Genomic DNA, 24,745 nt, shown 5'->3' with positions numbered 1-24,745 from the left:
GCGCTTGGTAGACAACGTTCTGCATTTAACAAGGCACACTTTGGAGTAAGCGCCATTGAATTCGATGAAGTTTACTTGGAGTAAACATGTAAAGGAAATGTAAAGAAAATGTAAATTGGAAATGTCCGAAAACCAAAAACAAACCAACACCAAATCAGAGCTTTTTTAAAAAAGTGGATCCAAAGACAGCTCGGAATTCAGGTATAATGTATGAGTCTATAATATGAATTTGAGCTAACCACCAGACTTGGAGGAAACGATTGCGCAGTCGCTCTTACTGTGGCTCTGATTGGCTATAAAAGCTCACCTGACCATAGAAATAACTCGCAGGAAGCGCCGCACATAATGACGGAAATCTGCGGTCAAGAAGGCGCTAGATTGGCACACGGCCCATAGAGATACTAATCTTCCATTTTTTATCGGAAGTTTAGACTGTTTGTCAGTCTATATTTGCGTACCTCTATGGCAAAGCCTTATACTCTCTGGTATGGAAGGGTCTGGTTGCTAGGCAGGGTGGGAAGCTTTCCTTAGCAACAGCGGCATAACAAAAGCAAACATCAGGGCTTTTGAAAGCCCCTTTAGGGAGCAATTTACTAGGTTTGCCCCTAGTAGCATTACAGGGTAGTTTCTTTTCCAGTGGTAAATTGGGTGCCCAATGCAGTGGCATATTAATGGTAGCTTTCCAACGCCTTCTCCCTGCACCCTCCCGTGTCCTTCTGGTTGGGTTGCTTCGTACTTTGCTTGACCAGAGTTGCTCCACAGAAGAGGCAAATGACTGACAGATCAGCCAAGCCCAGTCTGAAGGCTGCTGTGCTTTTCCCTTCTAGGGAGGTGATACAATCCAAACGTGTCTGACACCTGTCAGCTATGCAGTTGTGAAAAAGTCGACAGTATGATACTGGATCTAATTTTTGCTCAGAAGCTAAACCATGGTAGTTTTCTCTGGCTGTTAATAATTTTAACTTTGCAAAAACAGCAAAACTCAAAATAGGAAGGTCTGCGCTACATTCTGGGTGGCCCTTGTACGAAGATAAAAATGTATTGCCTTTTGATAGAAAGTGCTCCTCTTGGTTCATCTTAAGGGACAGGCCTCTTGAAACAACATTAAAGACGATAACAATCTTTTGCACAGAGTTGTACTTATACAGCCTGAAGAAGTGCAAAGGTATGCAGGTATGATGCTGTTCAGTGAACAGGAAAGGAGCAGGGGGACACTCTGTGGGAAACAGTTGGAGGTTTTCAGCAGTGTACAAGGGTGTAACCCATAGGTGTAACCCATACTTCAATGAGTATTTTTGCCCAACCTGTCGATGGGACCATCTGCATGTGCAAGTGGATGAAGATTCACCTTCCATTTCTGAGAGTACACGGTGCTGGGCTAATGGGAAATAATGTGACCTAGTGATGCATTTCTATTTGTTTGTATTTGTAGGGCTCCTCCTCTCTTACTTAAGACATGCACATGCTCATCAACCACTCATCAGGAAGGCAGTACTGTGTAATGCTGAAAACACACATTTTTTCCACAAGCCCGTTGCCGCTTTCGGTACATATAAAGTGACCACTCATACAGGGGCAAAGCAGAAACTGAAGAGGCAGATATGCATACAATTTCCACCTAGATTTAAACATAGAAGTGATTACTAGATTTTGAAATAGAAATGCAATGCACTGTAGGAAAGGCTGTGACCAGGTGATTTCTGGCATACCTGCCCTGTTTGCATTGTAGGTGCAACTGTTGATGGGCACCTTTCAGGCCCCTGCTCTCTTTTCTTATCATCCTTGGTTCAGACAAGCCTTTAAATAGAGCATTGCCTATAGGACACACAGACGCCTATAGATCTTCATAAAGAGTCTCCATAAATGACAAAAGAGCAGTATGATGCAAGGATTTTGCAGAGGCAATTATCCCCACCCCACTATTGCATGACAGGCTGCCCAAATCCTTTCTGAGCAACCACAAAAAGTACAGAGGCTATGCATGGTTTGAAGAAGACATGATGCAGCAGAGCAAGTCTAAGCAGGGTCAGAACTAAGATGGAAGAACTGTAATTCTTTGCATGCCACTTTGAGTTCCATGTGGGTGGGGAGGCAAGAGAGATGCAGGGTTCATTCTTTAAAAAAAAAATCTGCTTTCCATTAAACAGCTACACCTCTGTGCTAGTGAAACAAGAAATATAAGTAAGCTGCAATGTTTGCCTAAGGTGCCAGAACGGCTCAAGACAACAATGTTATTTTTTTTCTCTTTATCCTCTCCACATTTTTCTTCCTGGAGCTTATTTGCTCTCAGGTAAGGCACTGCACCAGGATTCATAGGTCTCAGTGGCAAGATTAGAGAAAGGCCAACAGCAGCTTGAAAATGCCAAGTACTTTTGAAAAACCTCAGAGGAGATTTTGCAAACTTTTTTTGTAGGTTTCATTGGCATTGCTTATTTATTTCATTATATCATAATCAGATATTTTAGGGCAGGAAGTAAAATGCTGGAGGGACTTGGCTCCACCTCCCAACCACATTATATAACAATAATGTGGTTTTGAGTGCAAAGCACTTTCTTTGCACTCAAAAGAAACCCTTGCAGGGACATGTAGCTGCTGAGACATAAACTAGGCCAGTGTGAAATAATATAGCTAATTTACACCCTGTAAGCAATTGAAAGGTATCTGACAGTGTCTATAAGTCAGCTATAATGCTAAGGCTTAGGATTCTGTTGTGCTGTGTCAGCACCCTGTTCCCTTGCAGAATATTAATTTTCTAATCCTCTTAAAAGAATTGTAAAATTTGCACTTTCTACCAATGGCCAAAGGGCCCTTGCAAAGAAGTGTTTCTAACTGCAAGATAAGCTGCAGCTATAGTATAAACATATTGTGGCTTTTTTGACATTACAAAATACGGCAAGGTCACAGTCTGCAAGGGGTAGTGACTTTGCTTCTCATGAGAAACTACTGATAGCTTTGTGAAATCATTAGTGCAAACTCTATGGAGTACAATTTAGAATTTGTACTAGTGAGCAAGTAACCTAAACAATGGTGGAAACCACCAGTTGGTAGTCTTTTTAAAACTAGAACATAAGGCACACTCTCTAGAACAGTCTCATTGATTTCACAGGAACAGAGTAAAATATGCAGCTACTACTGATGTTTACCAGAAAAAGATTTATTATTATTTTTGTTTAAAGTTAGCATTCAAGTGTTGTAGAGGAACAATGCTATAATACTCGTTATTCTTTCCTCAAACACTACAATGATATGCTTTAAAAACTTGCTTTTTAAATTACTTTGCAAAAATGTAAGTTGTAAAAAATAGGATATAGCATTATAATAGTCTCTCACAAGTTGTATTTCACTGTTTAAAAAACCTATAGCTAGAAAAATGTTCTACATTGACTTAAAAGAGCAATTAAAAAGTAAAACGAACAAGTTATACAATGGTATCCACTGTGAAGATCATACTTAAGGCTGAGTGTGGCAGGACAACCACACCTGTTGCAGCAAAAATAAGGACCTCCCACTCCCAGATAGTGATGAGCTGTCAAAACAAGTTGAATGATATACATAATGAGGAACTGATAGTTAACCAACTTGCATTAATCCAAACCTGGAGCAGTGGTGCTTCCTTTTTTTCTTATTTTGTACAACCAGAATTTTCACTATTAATAATTAAAATATTTTCACTTGAGTCCCATCTGAGTGGGATGGTGTGACATGGTGTCCTGCAACAGCAGGGGGTTGGAGCTGATGGCCTTCATGGCTCTTTCCAACTCTACTATTCTATGATACTATGAAAATATGCATGACCACTCATTCTGTTCCATCCTCTTTTAAGTATCTCAGAACAAATGGTTGCATTGTTATATTATTATCCATTATTTCTGCATGTATACTTAAAATGTTACCCTTCTCCAAGTTTTGATTGGGTTCAATACACCAGATTAGCTTTTATGGCTTAGTGGATGAGATGGTTCAATAAACCCCTTTTAGTCTCCAGGTGTCAAGTGCCAGTTTGAGATTAAAATCTTCTCAATGTAATTGTCCATTAAACTAACACACTTTTACATATGGTCTATTATCTCCTATCTGAAATCTTTCAAGTAATAATTGTTGGTAGAGTCATCTGCTTTTAAGATCGCAAATGACTATTTACAGCAAAACTAATCTTAAATTTTACAAGTTGTGAACATGAATTGAATAATAGTGGCAGCTCATTTAGAAAATGAGAGTTTAATTTTTATCACAGGTCCTCAGCCTTGAAATCTGGGATATGTGATCTCTGGTATATTTCTAATAGGGTATTCCGTGTTAGTCTATTGCACTAAAAACAACAAAGCTGTTTGTGCCACCTTAAAAGACAAACAAGTTTATAAACGAATGTTTGTGCATCTATGGAAGCTTATGCCACAAAGAAACTTGTTAGACTTTAAGGTACTAGAACACACTATTAAGTGTCTCTGGGCATGAGCAGAATACTCCTTCCTCCTCACAGAATAGTTACCACATCTTTCCAATATTTACGGCGACATCTTTATCCATGTTTTCTTGGAAGCAAATCCCACTGTGTTGATGGTGCTTCCTCCCAGTTAGGTGTGTACGAGACTGAGAAAAGGGAAGGTATCGGTGTTTTTAGATTTTCAAAAAAATTTTATGCTGAGAGAGCAGGACATACTGTGGAATGTAGCAGGGGTTTATAAGCCTGCCCACTAACCTGTTTGTATCTTACTCATTTTTCTTCCTGCAGGGTTCTTGTGGCTTAAAACAAGGAGAAATTCAGCAGACAATGCCAGTGCTTTCCCTCAACGGAACATCTGCATAGCAAGAAAAGCTTAGACTGGTAATTTTTTAAAAATTACTCACACCAAAGCACACAATGCCTGAAAATAATTGGCAAGCGGAGGGACACTGTGGTTTCTTGTGCTCATTCACTGGTGAGAAAAATATGTGCTGTATATGCTTAGACATCCTATTTAGTGCATATTCTTTTGTTTTATTTTTATGTGCTTCAGGGCATTAAGGGGGGTTGGGGGCTGAGCAGGGGGCTCATATTAAGTACTAATTCAGCTTCCCCCCCCACCCCGTCACTCTTCATTCCATACAGTATTTGGTGCAGTCTGTGAACACATTTTTTTTATATACCTAGAAGAGAAGCATACCGGACTTACAGCCTGATCTTATGAAGGTATACCAGGAAGCAAATCCTACTGATTTAAAGGGGACTTATTCCCAGGTAAGTATGCAGAGATTTGTAGGTCCCAGGGCATATGAAGGGACCACGTTGTTGAAGCTAAGCAGGGCTGAGTCTTGCCAGCGCTGTTGGAGAACTGTATATAGCCACCTTAACAGACGATAGAAAAAGATGGGATAGATGTGTACTACAGTAAATATGGCACAGTGGTTACAATGTAGGATGGGGATGCTGGACAGCTGGATTCTAGTGCCCACTTGGCCAGGAAGCTCACTGGAGGACTTTATTTATTTATTTAGAACATTTCTGTGCCGCCACATTCACAAAAAGCCTCGGGGTGGCTTACAAAATAAACAAACAATCATATAATTAACCTTAAAAGACTGGAAACATCTCGGCACAAGCATAAAAACCCAATAAATACAATCAATAATTAACAATTAAAATAACTTTTAAATAAAAAGGTCTTGGCCTGGCGCCGAAAAACAAATAACCACGGCACCAGGTGGACCTCTCTGGGAAGCGCATTCCATAGGTGGGGTGCCACCGCAGAGAAGGCCCTCCTCCGGGTGCTCACCCTCCTACTGTCTTTCACGGAGGGTTCCCAGAGAAGGGCCTTTGCCGCCAATCTCAAGGGGCGGGAGGGCATATATAGACGCAAGCGCTCCTTTAGATAACCAGGTCCCAAGCCGTTCAGGGCTTTATAGGTGATAACCAACACCTTGAATCGGGCCCAGACTTCAATGGGAAGCCAGGGAAGAAGCTGACAGAGGACTGGGGTTATATGAGAACAATGCCCAGTCCCTGTCAGCAACCTGGCAGCTCTGTTTTGCACCAATTGAAGTATCCGGACCGTCTTCAAGGGCAGCCCCACATAGAGCGCGTTACAGAAGTCTAATCAGGAAGTTACCAATGCGTGGGTCACTGTCGCCAGGCAGTCGTTCTCCAGGTAGGGACGCAGCTGATGGATCAGCTGAAGCTGAAGAAAAGCGCTCCTCGCCACCGCTGTCACCTGAGCTTCTAACAACAGCTCTGGGTTGAGGAGCGCTCCCAAGCTGCGAACCCTGTCCCCCAGAGGGAGTGCAACCCCATTTAGGACAAGGCCCAAGTCCCCCACCCCAAAGCCCGAACCATCCACCAACATGACTTCCATCTTGTCTGGACTGAGCTTCAGTTTATTGGCCCTCATCCAGCCCATTACCTCGGCCAGGCACCGGTTCTGTACAGCCACTGCCTCACCTGGATTAGTTGAAAACGAGAGGTTGAGCAGGTCCTGACTCTCAAACCTACCTCACAGGATTGTTGTGAAAATAAAATGGAGCGGAGGGAAGAAAGGAGGGATGTAAACACAGTGCATTAATTAAACATAAAGGTGGTGGTGGGCGTGTCAGACTTAAGTCTAAGGAAACCTGCCTGCACACTCTCCACCTAGCCATGACTCTCCTGGGGTGACCTGGAACCAGGCTCACTCTCAGCCTGACCTGACTTGTCGAGAAGGTTTTTTTAAAAGGATGCGAAGTTAGCCATGTAGGAGGTCCTCAGGCATTTTTAAAAAGTTAATAAATGCCCACATGTAAACGAGAAATCGACAAGACAAAATTATGTCCTGGAAAGGGAAATTAGGAGAAAAGACGCAACTGCCCTCCTCTTGCACAGGAAGCCGTGCGACCCCGGCCCCCAAACTCTCCACGGCCCCCAGTTCCCAGCGCGCTCCAAGTCCCCGGCGCGTGCAGCCCTTTCGAGAGCGCGGCGCGGCGCCAGCGGATGGGAGCACGTGCAGCGGCAGCTGGCCTCGAGCAGGCTCGTGGGCACGGGATCGGAGCTGGCCGCGTGATCCCGAACTCTGGCGCCGTGGGAACGCGGTCGGCCAGGAGTTTTTGCGGCGTTCGGAACTGAAGCGCTTCGGTTAGGTTCAGAACGGCAACCCAACGCGGGGGAAGAAGAAAAATGGTCGGAAAGGAAGGACTTGCTGGAAAGAATCAAGACGAGGGCGCCCGCTAGAGCGGCGGCGAGATCCGGGTGGGCTGGGGAAAGCGAAAGCGAGTCTTCACGGAGGCCTCTGCTGGGAGCCCCGCGCCTCTCCGCCTTGGCTCTCCAGGGGCGCAGGCGCGTCGTCGGGCCAAGAGGCAGCGGCGGAGATGGAGAGCTCGGCGGAGATCCCTTTCCGTAATGCCGCCGCCGCTTTCCGGAGAGCGGAGGAGGAGGAGGAGGAGGAGATGCCTTGATGAATATTCAGGAATGCATCTTTACACCGAGAAGCCCACACCCTCCTTCGCTGATCCCCTCGCAGCCGGGCTCTGCCCCCGTTGGCCGCGCAGGAACGCCTGGCCATTCGTGCTCGCCGGCTAGGGGCTCGGGGGAATGACCTGAAGGGCAGGATCCCGGGCAAGCGGCGGACGCCTCCTTCGCGCGCGCAGGTAGATCGCCATCCCTGCGTGCAGCCAGGGACCCCGTTCCTGGTCGGGCGCGCCGCGATGGCTCCCGCGGTTGCTTCGCCCTCCCGCCGCTCCGGGTGGTATAGAAGCGAGCGCGCAGCTGCGCCTCAAGGATGCCCGCGCCTCGCTGCGTGCCATGGCTTTGTTCAGCACGGATGAATTGCGGCTTCTTCTCTTGTCAGGGGCTTTCGCTATTGAACGCTTTTGTATTCCAGCTGCGGCCGAGCATGAGCCCCTGGAACGTTTGACGCCTTGGGCAAGTGGCTTGAAAAGAAAGAGAGGGATAGGAACCATTCGAAATGTTTTAGGTTGTTAGTGATGATTTCATGCTTAGCCCCTCACGGCACTTCAGAGCGTGATTAACAAAGCACTCAGGTCTCCGCCCCCACGTGCCTACAGTGGCAATTTTGGCAGATGGAAGGGTGGAAAGGGAGAGGCACAGGATTAATCTGCGCGAAGGCAGCTTCTCCTTCTTAGACTTTGTAACCTTTCAGGCCAGCCAAGAATGCTTTCCGGGTTGCAAGAAAGAGCTGGTTTGGTATTAATGAGGGGAGAGAGGTCTTTAAACGTTTTCTTCCTAACCGCCATCTGTTTGCATACTGTAGCTTTGTTCCACCAATGAACACATCTGGATTTCTCGAGATGAAAGATGACCTGAAAAAATAGCAACATGAAATCCTCCAGCCTGCCAGGGGAAGTTGCCTGAGGAGAAGGACCCGTGGTCTGCAGCCAGCTGTGCTCCTGGACAGCAACTTAATATGGCTCACTCTGGCATCTGGAACAGCCTCAAGTCTGTGCTGAAAAAGAAAGACGACTCCTTGTTCTTGAACGACTGCAGTGCCTTTGATTTTTCTGATGAGGTTGGCGAGGAGGACTTCCCCAGGTTGAACAAACTGCGAGATGTCGTTTCTGATGACCCAGCTGATGCTTCTGCCAACGGGGCTCATGTGGGACCTCAGTCTGATGACGAGTCCTTGCTGGACAGGGACATGGCTCTGCGGAGCGCCCAGACTGGACCTGGTACTATAGACCCTTGCAACAATTGCAGCAAACAAAGGGAACTGTTGAAGCAGCGGAGGGTGAAGAGGCGCCTGGTCCTGGCAGCAGCGCTGTATCTCCTCTTTATGACAGGGGAGCTTGTAGGTAGGTAAGGACGCTGAAGTCTTGTACTTGCTCTGTGAAGCTACAGTGCTTGGCATGGGAGCTTTTAAATTATTTACACAGTGGGACCATGCACAACGGGTGATCGTGTTGCAGGGAGACAGCAATTTCAGAGAAAACCTTGAGTAAGCAAAAGCAGCACACGAAGGAAGGGGAAAAGGAGCCTAAAAGTGCAGCGCCAGTGTTGGGAACTGCTCTTGTGCCAACTGGTTCTGCTACTTCATATGCGCGCCATTTACAAAGAAACAAAAATGAAACCGCACAAGCCGTTGGATATTCTGGGATATATATAATTGTGTTCCCCCTGTAACCCATTAAAAAGTGATGCCGATTGGTCTGTCTGTCTGCCTGCCTGCCGCATGGCAACTTGAGCCATGAGTGCGACAGACTTTTGTCTGAAGGTACAGCCTTCAGCAAGTGGTTTTCTTGTGACCTGTGTGGAATTTACACCATAACAGTTCACCCTCGAGGACAACAGAACAAATGTCTATCCCATGAGAGCTGGTGGGCCACTAATTTTCATTAGTCCCATTCTATTGGTCTAATTGGGATGGTCCCAACTGATTTTCCTTTTTGTTGAATTATGGCCATTGTGTTTGTACCTATTTAGTGCAAACTCTTTATTCAGGAGCCATTCTGTGTGCATTTATGGAATTACTCTGGAACATGTAAATTTAGAAAAACTTACAAAACAACAATTTAAAGGCTAATTATTCTGGCTGCAAGATTTGTTTGTTTGTTTGTTTTGTGGCAATAAACTGACTTGGCTACTCTCTGGGGAGAAAAAAAATCTCCAACAGGTAGTTCTTATACTAAAAGAGATTTTTGTTTTGTTTTTGTTTTAGTGGAATACATGGTATCTCTATGGTATTTTAGACATGATAGCACTTGATTGTATAATACCTGCATATATACAAAGGTCAAGATTTGTAGTCCTAAAGATAATTGTGTGTTTATTTTAAAGTTCATAAAATCATCAGAACATAGTGGCTACAATCCAGGCATGTCTAGGTCTCCCTGGTATTCATAGGATGTAAAGTTCTCACAGGCATGGAACAGACAACCAATCTTTATTCCAGCTGCAGACTGTAATCCAAAGTGGCACTACTGTGCATAAGACAGAGGTGTCAGTAGGCTTGAGGGAACCCCAAGGAGTGACTACAGAATTCATTTTGGCCACTGGAAGGAAGGAGGGAATAGAAAACCCCACAGGGAATTGGAATTGAATGGAAGGCCTGGAAAAGGAGCACTTCATGCTGCAACAATTTGTTGCAGGTCCCACTTGCTCCTCCTCCTGTACTTTGTATCCCTGGACTTCCTTTTTAGAGTGTCATAATCTGGACCTTTTAGAAAGCAGCTGATTGGTATTGTTATGGAATATTGAACTTCTGCAATCAAATACATTGCAGAGAACAGTAGGACTTAACATGGTGGGGAACTGATATCCTGCTTGTTGCAGAATATGTGTTTTTCCTCAGTTAAGTTAGTCACCTGCAGTCCATGGACTGGATGCCATGCTCACAAATGGATCATCCCTGTTACTGGGTATGTTGATTCAGAGCTCCATAAGTAACCAGGCTGTAGCAGCAGTGGGCAAGAACAATTAAAAAACCAAAGCAAAGCCCAGCTGCCCTGCATGCCTAGTATTATAGTGCCACAGAGGTATTTGGGATACAGGGAAGAAGTGGGTGGAGGAGAAGGGTTTAAGAACAAACTGGTTTGTTTGATCATCTGCTGGACAGTCCTTGGTTAGAACAACAAACCATGGCTTTGCTGTAGGTTAAACAAACCATGGGTTGAGCATTACGTGTGAACAAAACTATGGGTCTGAAAGGCCATAACTTCCTGTTTCATGGGCTTCATTCAACAGCTAATTGCATTGATGAGCTCCATTAATATGCCATTGTTTTATTTAAGATCGAGGCAAGTTCTTCAAACCACGTACAGGGTGTGAAAGAAGGAAGCTCCCCCAGTTGAAAGATCACGTCTTGTCTTTACTAAAACACACTAAGGCCTCAGCTCCCCATATGCAATAAGATTAACAATACTTGTTCACTTTTTGTAAACAGTGAGAGACAAGGTTTTTTACCATGGATTATTTCAAAATGTCATGTTTCCTTCCTTGTTGCCTTCCCATTATAGAACTGTTCTGAAGAGTTGGCCAACGGTGCTATATTAGGACTGCTTCCAGGCAGTTTAATTTACAGTGGTACCTTGGCTCACGAACTTAATCCGTTGCACGACTCTGGTCATGAGCCAAGGCAAATTTCCCCATAAGGTTCAATGTAAATAAGGTTAATCTGTTCTGTAAAATATTTTTTTAAATCAGAGGGAAGAGGCACAATTGTGGGCGTACTCGGGGCAGGGGGGAGACAGGTGCGATCATGGGTGCGCTCAGTGGAGAGATGGGCGTGATTGCAGGCGCACTTGGGGCAAGATGGGTGCGATCGTGGGCGTGCTGGGTGGGGGGAGACAGGCACAATTGTGGGCACACTCGGCGGGGGGAGATGGGTGCGATCGTGATTGTCACCCGATGTGGAGTTCACGACCCGAGGAAATTTTTTTCTGAAATTTCTGTTTGTGACCTGATTTGGTCATGAACTGAGGTGTTTGTGAGCCGAAGTACCACTGTACACAATCACAATCCACCCCCACCGCCCCAATTTAGCTCTTCACTGTGTCACAAATAGCTAACATATATTAGATACAGGCAGGTGTGGTTAATAAAAACTCAGAAGGGAAGTTCAATTCCATGAATTTATTGGCAGGGTTGCTTTATAAGGCACCATTCTTGCATTCTTGAAGGTGGTTTTAGAACCATGTGTGGGACTGGAATTTAAGCAAAATTGCCCAATAGCAAAAATGAGAGAAATTTGATGGTCTAGAAACCCTCAGGCACTTGAGCTCACCAAAGAAGGCCCTAAAGTGGTTGACTGATCAACTGCCAAGCTTCTGGACAGATAAATAACCGTTGAGCTCTCTATCTTCACAGAAAGTACGCTGTGCACGGATGACCTTCCCACGATCCCCCCACTCCCATTATTCTGAGTTCTGAATATTCTAAGTGGCTTCTGAAGGAGCCTGTGATCAGCCATCCATGAGATAAACCTTTGTCCTTCATGGCTCATTGAGGACAGCCAGGAGATATCAGGCTTATGATTGAGTGGGAGGTTGGCATGGCTATTTGAAGTCTGTCTCTCACCCACTACATAAGGATGTTGGGAAACATTTAGAAAGAAGGAGGCCGCTTGGTGCATGAGCCAGGCACTTCCAGAGAGGTGGATTAAAGGCAGAGAGCGGTGTGGATCATCATTCTGAGGAATGATGTCTTTCTGGATTTGTATGGCACCATGTGCGTTCTCTCATCTGCCTGCACTCACCCAGGTCTTTATGTTCTAGCACAGGCTGCTTTGAAGGCTACCTGGGTGGTTTTTTTTTAATTCTCAAGCAGTGCTCAAGCTTGCATGTGTGGGTTTGTGATGAAGGAGATAAAGGGAACCATTAATAAAAGCTTCAGGCCACACCTTGCATGTGACCTTAACCAGTACCTAAGGGAGTTGTCACAAAAGCTAAGGAATGTGGGTTCCCTCTCCTTTCACCCCACTGCCATAACTCAACAAATGCACAATCCCTTTTATAATCTGTAACAGTGAGAATGGTAGCTCCAGTTATTTATTAAAATGATACAAATCCCTTAGGAGATTGCTTGTCTGAACAAAAACTTCCAACTTTGGAAGTTTATGTTTAATGCAAACTTTTAAAAATGTGGTAGAGTTACTTAAAAACCCTCTGCTCCAACATGGCAGCCTCCAGAAGTGTTGAACAGCATATCCCGTTGTTGTCACTCAGCATGGTGAGTAGAGAGTAGAATGCTGTCCACCCATCTAGGGGGTGCCAGGCTGAAGAACAGGGTAGTCAGATACAAAAGAGGATGGGACTCCTGCACCATTGAAAGGGGAAATTTAAGCAGGTGAGTCTGCTGAAATTCCTTCTTTTTTTGCACCAGTTACAGGTGCAAAGTCCTATCCTCTTTTTCATCTGGCCACCCTACTGGGGATAGTCAACTTAGTTGGGTCTCAGGCCAAGCTTTGGCACAGAAACCACTTTCATCACCCTGCACCAAAGGGTGACTGAGTTGAGAGGGTACTGCATTGCAGTGGGCCTGTTCCACTTGGAGGCTGGTTCCTGAAGGTGGAACTTGAGGGGTGTTGCTCTGCCCTGTGGACTTATCAGTATGAAATTCTTTGGACACCCGTCTTGTCTCAGATGCTACTTAACTTTACGTGAAATTGCCAAATGCAGTCATGTGGAGTTCTGGAGTGTGTATTTGCATCTGTTTTTCTCCTTTTCATGATTTATAATACCAATGTTATGTACTATTATGTACATTTCTGATGTCTGAATGTGGCAAAAGTAGTACACAACTGGCTGCGGATCCCTGTTGAGTGTACACTTGATTTTGCCTCAGTGTAATGTGTCTGAAAAGGTCCTCAGGTATCATGTGCCTAATACTTTCCCCTTCCTTTTAAACTTCTGCATTAAGGTGGATACATCGCCAATAGTCTAGCAATCATGACTGATGCGCTTCATATGTTAACTGACCTCAGTGGCATTATTTTGACCCTGCTTGCTTTGTGGCTGTCTGCAAAATCACCCACAAAAAAGTTCACCTTTGGATTCCATCGCTTAGGTATGTGACTTCATGTGTTCTCAATATTCTAGCCAGTCTATACATGCCAATTAGCAGTTAAGCCTATCTTTTAGGTCAAAGGGTAGAAAATTCTAGCATTAAATGCCTATACCAGCCTTCCCCATCCTGTGTCCTCCAGATGCATTGGGCCATGAAAACTGTAGTTCAGCATACCCAGAGGGCACCAGGTTGGGGATGGCTGCTGTAAACGGTGTACCATCTTATGGCAAGGGCTGGCAGTTTGTGAGAACTTTTAAATAATATGAATTTACGGATTTAGAATGGGTTCCCTAATGGAAGGAAGAGAAGGATCACAGCTGGAACGCTGCTTGCTAACAGTTTTGCCAGGTAATTACTTTGCCTATTATTCAACTCAGGTTCTGGAGCTGGAACCTGGTTAAAAATGAGAAGACCTTAGCCAGGGTATTGGCAGACTGGCCAGCTGGCTAGTAGTCCATTTGATATGTGAAATCTGACCGGTCCTGACCAAACTAAGCACCACTACCTTCTGTGGTTACAATCCAGCCCAGAGATTGGCTTGCTCCAGTGTAATGGAGTCATCAAACCTCTGACACACGATGGTTTTAGAGAACTGGATGAGGTCAAAAACTCCCTACAGCTTAGTTCTTTCTCGGCCCCAAGTTTACAAGATTATTATAAGGTTAACATGGGGAGAATCATATATATGTAATATAATCATAAAAATGATAATTACTAATAGTACCATTGATTTCAGAGTGTCCAATGTGCACATGACTTGTGGGTACTGTAAATGAGTTTACATGTCCCTGGAAACCATTACAATTCATCTAAAGTTGGAATAGCCTTTAGAAAACATTTCTCAATCTATATGAAAGTCAGCAGGCAAAATACTGTTTTTCATTTTAAAGCCCACTAACTCAGCTCTGCCTCTTCTTGCCTCTGCTAGGTTGGACTTTGACTGCATTATTCAATTCACTATTCACATGACTTTTTTAAAGCTATAATTAGATTTTTCAGCAACTTTTTTTGGTCCTTTGATGTTCCATGGGAATGGCCAAATAATACTAAGCGCCAGGGTGTATTTAAATGCCTTTGAATACTGCTCTTCGCCTCAGTGGGTTGTATTTCGGTCAAGAGGATACTCATTCCACAAAATTAAAAACTCTTGAAAGAAAAGTTTCATTGCTGCCAAACTCTTGATTGTTTGAGCCCCAAGAAGATTTGCTACTACACAGTGTTGTACAGTATGGCTTTAATAATGAATGGATACTGTACAGCTTGTATGGAGGAAAATATCTCTATCTAGGAATAAGAAAGCTTGGCAGACTAAATTATGAAATTTAACCTTTCTCCTAGATAGAGTAAAAGGATACTTTGACATTATTTTTCCCTCACTGGCCTCTGCTAGCATTTTAATGGTACTGCTTGTACATCTTGTTTCTTATATCATATGCATCTATAATCTAATCCAATGTATGATTACTTGGAAGCAGGGTTCACTATAGTCCGTGGGACTCGCCTCCAGGAAAAAGTGCTTGTGTTTTTTGCTTTACTGTGCCATCATATCCCTGTCTACTCTGAAGTAAGTCCCACTGAGTTCAGCAGGGCTTTCTTCCCACTAAGTATGCATAGGACTTACAGAATGATATTTTTATGGATATATTTCCCCCTCTCCCCCAAGGCCGCTCAAGAAAAAAATCTCTTTGAAGGCTGTGAGAAAGGGTAGGGAAGGAATAGTTCAGAAAAATCATACTGGATTCATATACTTGTATGGCTGAAGAATATGTTTGAGTTCAGCTACTGAGATCCTTCCAATCCACACTATCCTAACAACTTCACCAGTCAGTATTATTATAATTTTCACTTCTGTTCTGTCCAGGGTCGAAGCTCTCTGAGTGGTTCACAACATTAAGTCACCCATCCAGATTTCAACCAGGCCTGTCCTTTCTTAGCTTCCAAGATTAGGCAAGATCAGGCACTTCAGGCTACAGGGGAGCACAGTATTAGTATTAACAGTAGCAAAAGGTGAACAATTTGCACAGTACCAGTCTTGTAGCCAGTAAACTTTAATTGTGGAGTGGTTAATCAAAAGATCCAGGGACTGTATTCAGCAGGTACTTTCAGACTGTTCCAGGGGATCTTGGAAGTCCTCAAAAGCTTAACTGGGATGGTTTAATAAAACAGTCAAGAATGGTGGACAAACGACCTTGCTGCAGTGTGCAACTGTGGGGCATAGTTTGGCATGTGATCTCAGGTACGCTCTGCTCATGTAGGACAACAGTGAGGCATTGTGGACCTGGCCAATGCCCCATGCGAACAGAGTGTCCTGAAGTGCGTCGTACCTTGGGTGGTTCTTCCCAGGTGGATAAGTTTCTTGGCATGCAAGTAGGTGCAGAAAAGATCCCCTGGAAACAGAAAGCTTGAAAATGGCTGGAATACCTCTAGGGTAGCCAGAAGCAAAAGAGGACAGGACTCCTGCACCTTTGGTTTGTAGGGTGCTAACAAGCCAAAAGCAAGAGTGAAAATATGTGTATATAAGCATATTAATCCTATATCCTGCCTTTCAAAAATGCTCAAGACAGTAAGCAAAGTACACAGTTTAAAATCTAATCAGAACAATTGTTCAGTGCAGTCCCTCCTAAAAGTACGCCTCACCAAGTTCAATGGGACCTATTCTCAAGTTACTGTGTGTAAGATTGCACCTTGGGCTCCAATGGTAAACACAACTACCAAGGAATAAATCTCACTGAACTTAGTGGAACACAAAACATGATTAGGACTGCTTTGTAAAAAGAGCACTGAAAAGTCACAGTCAGTGCCATAGGCAGTCCTGTCCCTCGCGACCATCCATCATCGCACAGATGGCAGAGTTGCTCTTGGTGGCAGGAGAAGCGGCACACAAGGCAGAGCCAAGTGAAGGGATTGCAGTGTTGGTGAACACCTACTTCCTCTGATCATCCTTCTAAATTGGCCAAGCTGTCTAGATTTTGAGTTCTGATTTCAGGGCAAATTCTTATAATGCGTAGGAGTGATTCTTTAAGATGCACTGGCAGTTTCCAGCTTTAAAGGTCAGCAGCAGCACTTTAAAGAGAGCCCAGGAATGAAAGGGTAGCCTGGGCAGATGATGCCATCTTCTAGTGATTAATCAGCCAGATCGCATAAGTTCTGGCAGCTGTGTTCCTATTGAGTGATTGCATCACGCCTGTGGTAGTGAGAAGCCGCACCGCAACTGTCACATGTGTCACCCTAGGAGGATGAGGAGGGAAGTGGGAAAGAGATGCAGATAGTTCCCCAAGAGCAAAAAGGGAGAGAAGAATATGTGATGTACGTGCACATGAGAAACTAAGATCTGGTTCAGATGATCATGTAAACTTGGTTCAGAACAGCCTGGTGCTTTCCAGGTTGGCTTCCATCAGTTCCATTTAGTATGGCCCATGGAAAGATGGAACTGTCAATTCTAACCCATCTGTAGTGCTGATCTTAATGATGTTATAGGTTGTATGTCCTAAGCCCTTAACAGCAGTGTCTTTTCTTTCTTGTACTCCAGAGGTTTTGTCTGCCATGTTCAGTGTCTTGCTGATCTATATCCTTATGGTTTTCCTCTTGTATGAAGCTGTTCAAAGAACCATCCACATGGGCTATGAAATCAATGGAGATGTCATGCTGATTACAGCAGCTGTTGGTGTGGCAGTAAACCTCATGTACGTTTTCTGTTTCCTTCCTTTTAAAAGTTTGGAATCTCTCATTGATGGGGTTGGTTTTGCATGACATCACATTTGGTTGGCTTCCCACCAGGCTGGCTGCATTCGGAGTCTTACGAACCAAGACTGCAGATTATCCTGGCAGTGCGGTCACCGCTGCCGCTCTCATCCTGCTGTCAGAAAAGTCTCCTTTTGTTAAGGGTGTGAGACTCAGCTAGATCCCATCCTTGTAGAGATCCAGCATGCAGACCGTATAGAAAACATTGTTAGGTTGGGGTGGGCAACTGGGCTGACCCTTGTCTGTTGGAAATTAAATTTTAGGTGCTGGCAACTAACATAAGTGGCTTGTTCTTTGTGCTCAGAAAAGAGTGTTAAAATATTACAATTTCGCTGAACATGTTTTAATTTTAAGGTTCAGATCTGGCAATGAGTAAGGGTATTTTTCTTCATTTTTTAAAAATGATCCTGGGCAGTATCCTTTGCTGCCCAGAGGACCCACTGCAAGCACAGTGGGAAGCCAGCAGTTCTTAAAGGATAGGCTGAGAAACAGAGGCTGGCCCGAATCTCGATCCAGCCCTCTTACCCACTACACCGAGTGTTTCCTCTTGCTTCCTTTCTGAAGTGCTAACTCCCCAGTGCACTAGTGGTAGGTTCATCCAGCACAAAGGAACCATCGGATACTGGCCACTCATGTCTTAATCTTTACATTTCAGAATGGGCTTTCTGCTGAACCAGTCAGGCCACCTTCACTCCCATTCGCACGCCCCTCCCTGTGTTCCTCCAGCCACCTCCTCCACTGCAGCATCTGGGCACAGTCATGGCCACAGCAGCCTGGCAGTGAGAGCTGCATTTGTGCATGCCCTCGGAGACTTGGTGCAGAGTATTGGCGTGCTGGTCGCTGCATACATAATCCGTTTCAAGGTAGGACTTCTCACAAGGCCTGTGAACAGGGCTGTTTCTGAAATGGCACATGAATGCCGTGCTCTACTCTTGGTATGGCGTTTCTGTAACTGCATTTGATCCAGAGCTCCACATGAGCTTGAATATGCTCTCAGTGTGCACAGAACTACTGCTGGACCAGGAAAACCTTGGGCCCACACAGAAGCTTCAGCCCCTTCAAGGAACTGCAGGATCGGAATTAGAAGCTAGTGGTTGGGGATATTGTTTGCCGTCCCAGTGTTGTTGGACTGCAACCTTCAGTAGCCACAGCCACCAACTGTCTAGGCCATCTGCTTTGGCTGGCCATGGTTCTCCATGGTGTCAGGGTGGGAGCAGAAGACTTTTAAAGTTCTCCTACCCACAGTCCTTTAATTGAAGGTGGCAGAGTTTGAAACTGGGAACTTTCTGTGCACAAACATGTGCACTACCATTGGAACTATGCTTCTGCCCAAAGTCCAGTAGGACTGGAGAAGGGAAATGAGTACGAGTGAACGCTGGGATGCAGACATTCAGTGAGTCCTATCTAGGGATGGACAAATCAAACCAATTTCCAGTCCATGACATTTTCATGTGTACTCAGTCATAAGTCCACTGGAACCAATTTCTGCATTGTTCTGTGCACACACACACCAGCATTTATTTCCCTATACAACTTGCCTTGATACGCAGATTTTTGTACAAATTTTTTCTTAATACGAACATCTTGTACATAGTGTTTCAGCCAAGAACTGCATTGCAAAGTTTGGGAATGTATGAACTCTGAAAGCTGATTCACATATTAATCCAGAAATTATTAAGTCAGTTTGCTTAACAATGAAGACTAGACAAAATTCTTTGAATTTTAATCAGGCCGCCTTCTAGGTGCTGTGTTACCAGGTGTTAACCTCTTTTGTTTCAGCCAGAATACAAGATTGCTGATCCTATCTGCACATATGTATTCTCAGTTCTTGTGGCTTTCACAACATTTCGGATCATACGGGACACTGGCATAATTGTACTTGAAGGTAATGGTTGTTAAAATCCTTACTTTCTGGAATTGTCATTTGAAACCACAATTAAAATTGCTTGATTTTTAGAAGATCTTTAAAATGTTTATTAATAATTTGATTGGGAAGATTTTCTACCTTATGTGGTGCTCCCGTAAGGTGATTGAAGACTATTGGGAATGAGTCATTTCAAGAATTTAATGCTGTGCCACTTAAATTTCTGATGCCTAGCTCCAAACTGGTTTTACCTAAAATCTTTAATGATGATTTCAGCTGTGCTTCACATGAAAAATAAACTGCCTTTGTGTTTCATTATGCTGGCAATTGAAATGGAAATAGGTTTTCCCTGGGAGAGCCCACAATTGTCAGCTCTCAGCCAATGGTATTTGAGGCTTTGAAATTTGGTTTTAATAGGTATATTTAGACAACAAATCCATGTTCCAACTGGTTGTGCAATTGCTGTTTTATCTCATGTTGGTTCTCTGTTATACATGGAGTTGTTTCAGGTCATTTTGGTCTGCTGTACTGGCTTTCTGCAGTTCTTGTGCTATTCCTGTCCAGGCTTAGATGTTGCCTTGCATGTCAAAGATGTCAATAATACCATCTTCAGACTTTGTGTTGTCTTGGCTATATTTGTATTTTCTCTTTTGAATGTAATTTTTGCAACAAACAATTCAAAATGTACGCTTGCTTGTTTCTTCGTGTAACAAAAATTGTGGACATTTTTTGAATGGACTCTGTCTGCTGTCCTTTGGACTAGCCTGTCCCCAAAGATGTCAGAATGTCCTATATAAGATGCAGGAGAATGGTTTCCTGTGTTGGTCCCTTGCCCCACAGCAGGTGTGAGTAATATGGAAAGGGATCTCTGAAGACCAAACATTTTGAAAACCAGTGTACTTCTGCTTTCAAATAAATGTATACATTTTCAAGTAACTGAAAACATTTGTCAGTTAGTTAGGCATAAAATGGTCAGGATGCGTATAGTATTGACAAGAGCATTTTGTCTGAAGGTGTTTGCCCTATTTAACTTTTTATAATTTTAACCTTTTAAAATTAGTCCAAGTTCAGTATTAGTTTATGCCTTTTAAAAAAAAGTTAAACCTGTTCTTTTTTTTATTTGAAGGCGTTCCAAGGCATTTGAATGTGGAGCTCATTAAAGAAGAGTTAATGAAAATTGAAGATGTGTTTTCAGTGGAAAACCTGAATGTTTGGTCACTAACTTCAGGAAAAACAATTGCCATAGTCCACTTGCAATTAGGTAAGTGAGATGGGAATCATGCATAGCAGGTTGCTGTGCTAATGAAATAGACTCCTATGAATAGATTACATTTATTATATTGTAGTTTTTGCTTCAAAGTGTTGTGCATAAAACAAAATAAAAGGCACAGGCCCAATTTTCATTCATTGAGATGCCACCATGGGTGAATTTTCCCTCAGGACTGCTTATTTAGCTTATCCCACCTTTTGTCCTTTCAAGGTTTTAAAGTCAAAATAGCTGACATAATTCTCCTGCTCCTCTCAGTCTCATCCTCACAAGAACAACAACCCTGTGAGGTAGGTTGGGTTGATAGTCTATGAGTGGCCCAAGTCACCCAGTGAGCTCCATGGCTGAGCAGGGACTGGAGCCCAGCTTGCCTGAGTCCCAGTCCTACTCTCTGAAGCACTACACCACATTGGCTCTCTCGCTGGGGCAGCGGCAACCATTTTCAATATCCCAGCATGCAGTGGAGGCACACTGTAGCTTCTGGTCACATGAAAGTTACAGTGTACCCCCAGTGCACACCCGAATATTCAAAATAACTGTGAGGGTATGTTGTTGGGAGGGTATGTTGTTGTGTGTTGACAAGTCACTCACAACTATGAAACAACCCATGGGCTCTGGGTCACTTGTTAACCGCCCCAACAACCCACTGGCACCGGGATTGCACATAACAAAGTCATCATGGCAAACACTTGGATTGCCAACTTGGTGCCCACAGGGGCTGCAGCCCACTGGCGAATAAGCTGGGCTGGGCTGCGGTGACTGTGTGTACCGGACTGCGCAAGCCTTGAAGTCTAAGAGACCATGCATGCGAGCAAACAGGGAACAGCTGCAGAAAAAGAGAAGTTAACCACAACAGAACAGAACAGCCAGTTTTTATCAAAGCTCTTGCAAGCATTTATGGCCTGGCTGATCTTTGCTTTCTGGAGTTCTAAGTGAGATAGACGGGGTGTACTACACAATACACCTTGAGCCAAAATGGGCCATGGCAGGCCACTCTTGCCTCTGGAACAGCTTTTTTCTGGAGAGAGAAAGTGGGCCAGTTGTTCTCTGGACAATGGCTGCCCCAAGCTTGTTTTTCCCTTCTTGGTAGCCTGCATGAAAGGGCAGCATTGTAAGTTGCAAATATCCCTGGCCCTTTGGATGGTGACAGATGTCATTCCCCTGTACTCCAGCCTTGTAAAATGCTTTGTACCATTTTGCATATCTGTTCTCTTGAAGGAACTAGAAACATGTATTTTATAGGATACACATAGGATACACAATATACAGCTGGGATGGGGAAGGCTGGGAGTCTTTCGCAGCCCCACAAACCAATGGATGATGTAGTGTCTGCATGATATTTGATACAGTTTTCTTGCTTTTTTAGTTCCTGGTAGCTCATCAAAATGGGAGGATGTCCAGTCCAAGGCCAGACGACTGTTGATGAACACATTTGGAGTCTATCAGTGCTCCATCCAACTTCAGAGTTACAGGCAAGAAGAGAGCAAACCTTGTGCAAACTGTCAGAGCTCCAGTGCCTAATTTTCCACACTTTTGGTAGGGGTAGGGGGCTTGCTGCCTTATACTTTTATGCAGCCAAAAGACCACAAAGCAATAAATGCAGGATTTACGAATAGGATGGGAATCCTTCTAGGTCTGGAGTTGTCTTGGCACTCAGTGTGACAAGAAAGATGAACTGGCTAAAGCACTGGGCTAGAATAATGAAGATGAATACTCACCCTTCCTCTCTCACTGTTAATTTTTGGTAAGGTTTTCTTGCCAATGTATTTTTTTCCAACAGGTTGTTTACAGATCACATTATGGTTGGGCAGATATTTTCTATGTGGCCATTTGTTAACCGTCTAACAATACTTGCCTACCCTCCCAAAGGGCATCAGGAATTAACTACTTGAGTCTAAATAGAGTTGACAAGGTCTATCATGTCCATAATCTATTAAGTTAATGATCTTTGAACTGGTTACACAGTATTTTCCCCATTACAAAAACAGACAGGTTTCAGTACCTTGCTTAAAAAGATGCTGCAGGGAAAACACAAACCCTTCATACAAACTTGAATATGTATTGGGACATATAGCTTTTACAGTAACCAGTCTTGGAAAATGTAGCTTTAAAATTATAAACTATAAAAGGTCTTTAGCCAAGACAAGCTACTGATTGTTTAACTGAAGACTTTGGGGCTGGATCCACCCTATGTGCAAATATCAATAGTCTTTTATAACGTTCAGCAAAGGACTTCTACCATAGAAAAGTATATATTTAATTTCTTCAAATCTATATGGTTGGCTCTTGAGACAATTTTTACTGATCATCTTGAATATCTAATGTTTTAAGCTGCTCCAAGAAACCATTTGGTTAGTATGGCTCTTAAATCTAGTAAATGAATATGCTGTAGAACTGATTGATTTGCTTCACTGAAAGAGAAGGGGCCCTTCTAGAAACTGCATCAAATGTAAAGATCAAATCAGTAGACATAATATAGACATTCTGGAAATAAAAGAACCAAGACTTTGGATACGCTGCAGTCCCTAAAGCTCAGAATTCAGAGTCTGGGCTCCATTTCTTCTTTGCATTTCCTTCCAACAAATTTGTGGCTTTTGCATGATGATGTGCTGAAGTGTGCTAGTGAAATGTTAGTGATTTGGTGAACTGTCCTCCCTTTCTGTCAAACAGGGGAGCACACCCACTGCCTTTTCCCCCTTATCTAGTGATCTACAAGTAAAATTTTCCTTTCTAATCTGTGTGCTGAATCGCAGGCCTTGATAACCGCATTGCAGGCACCAAATTATTGGGTTTTTCTTCATTTTGAGCATGGAGAAGAGGGAAACTGAAGGAAAGCCAGCATAAAACAGCGGTGTTGCATTTGGATAATAGATAATCCAAAACCAGACTGGACATAGATTTTAATGTTGAACCAAAAACACCAGGATTTGGCCTCATTTTCTTTGCTTTTACACCACTTTGATTACTCTAAAGAGAACTCCAACATGAACTAAGATTTTGCTGTATAAGTTTTGACTATACTTTTTGGCTAAGTCTGCTAGTTTTGGCCTTCAGCTATGAAATCCGAGGCAATCAACTTTGAAAATGTAGCTAGAAACATTTTATTTTCTTCCTAAATGTTTGCATCAGTTGCAATTAGAGCTAAAAAAGATAGTTCCAGATTATCACAACTGACAACAGAAATACATATCAGTGTTACCAATTGCCAGCATATTTTGACTAACTGGATATTTAGGACATATAGTTAGAAATCAGTATCCTTCATAATGTGATTTTTGTAATATTTTAATCTTCTGATGAGGGCTTTTAAAAATTATTATATGAAGGCATATTGGATAATTATTTAGAACATACCTTTTAAAAAGAAAAATCAATTATTTCATATAAACTGTGCCATAATACTGCATTTTAAAGCTATCATTTGATGAAAAGCAAACTCATATGATGTATGTTGGTAGTTGGTACCTAAATCAAACTACACTGATGCCCACTTGGTGGATTTCTGGTGTCATTTGTAATTGGGACTGGCCAATACTTCTCCCCTTGTGCCCATCCTAAGTCAAAATTGCAGTATTAGTTTGAGCAAAGTGCACTATATTATATATATTTTTTCTTCCAAAAGAGAAGTGGAAATTCTACAAAGCAGTATATTTGCATTTCCAGCTCTGAGGTGAGAGCTAGGATCTTTGGAAACCTGTTGTGTTTGCTACATTACAATATAACACAAAGCCATATCACAGTTTGTGAACAATTTCTGTATCCCTTCTATATGACCTTTCTGGAAGTCAGGTATTTTTGCACACAATGGATATTCATAATGGATATTTCATGAAGCTAGGGTTTACAGTACACCCAATTAGAAACTTGGTTTTTGGTAGATCTGTACTGTACTTGGGAGTTTTAAAATTGTAATTATATCCTATATATTTGTTTAATGAAACAAATGTGTTGCTTTACTGTGGATTTATTAAATCAGTTATTAAACTGCCCCTTTATGTATATACCTGTGTCTTTTTGGTCCTTAACACACACACACACACACACACCCTTTTTCTTTGTATTTGGATTTTGAAGTTTTTTTTCCTCATGCAAATCCTTCATCTGAACCCGACTTCTGATTATAGGCAAGTGTGTCACTATGAGCACCTTTTTTTTCTTTCTTTCTTTGCTTTGGCAAGCTTATGTCAGCAGCACATCTGAGAGATAAGCAGACTGTAAGAAAGAAGGTCATAGTTCCCTCTCTGTAACTGTAGCAATGATAGTGGCACTAGCTAAGATGTGATTTCATGCACGTTTAGACAGAAAAAGTCCTTCCAGTCCTGTAGGCGTTCAGTCTAAAATTAATTATTACATCTTGAAATTTATTTACTTATTTATTTAGAAAATTTCTATGCCGCCCCATTCGCCGAAG

The 24,745-nt window shown here is 43.2% G+C and overlaps 1 protein-coding gene and 1 long non-coding RNA gene across 6 annotated transcripts; one reads left to right on the top strand and one right to left on the bottom strand.

The window, feature by feature from the left end:
- Positions 1 to 4,736: 4,736 nt before the first annotated feature.
- On the top strand, positions 4,737 to 24,335 carry SLC30A4 (solute carrier family 30 member 4). 5 transcript variants are annotated; one of them, XM_044438736.1, is made up of 9 exons: positions 4,737 to 4,825; positions 5,132 to 5,218; positions 8,217 to 8,754; positions 13,316 to 13,462; positions 16,992 to 17,145; positions 17,859 to 18,066; positions 18,983 to 19,088; positions 20,194 to 20,328; positions 21,701 to 24,335. In XM_044438736.1, exons 3-9 carry the CDS (start codon positions 8,370 to 8,372, stop codon positions 21,853 to 21,855), a joined length of 1,290 nt encoding a protein of 429 aa, XP_044294671.1. In that variant the 5' UTR covers positions 4,737 to 4,825; positions 5,132 to 5,218; positions 8,217 to 8,369; the 3' UTR covers positions 21,856 to 24,335. The 5 variants fall into 5 exon arrangements, with proteins under 5 accessions (XP_044294671.1, XP_044294672.1, XP_044294674.1 ...); XM_044438737.1 differs by having other exon boundaries at positions 4,762 to 4,825; positions 5,135 to 5,218; XM_044438739.1 differs by lacking the exons at positions 4,737 to 4,825; positions 5,132 to 5,218; positions 21,701 to 24,335 and adding exons at positions 7,012 to 7,593; positions 20,548 to 20,663.
- LOC123027667 lies at positions 11,516 to 13,370 on the bottom strand. Its single transcript, XR_006415545.1, has 2 exons — positions 13,025 to 13,370; positions 11,516 to 12,283 (listed from the first exon to the last, which is right to left on the bottom strand). It is a non-coding gene; the product is annotated as an uncharacterized LOC123027667 (long non-coding RNA).
- Positions 24,336 to 24,745: the final 410 nt, after the last annotated feature.

This window comes from Varanus komodoensis, unplaced genomic scaffold, assembly GCF_004798865.1.
Source record: "Varanus komodoensis strain SLA01 unplaced genomic scaffold, ASM479886v1 scaffold33, whole genome shotgun sequence".
NCBI lineage: Eukaryota > Metazoa > Chordata > Lepidosauria > Squamata > Varanidae > Varanus > Varanus komodoensis.
This window is presented reverse-complemented; position numbering and strand designations above follow the sequence as displayed.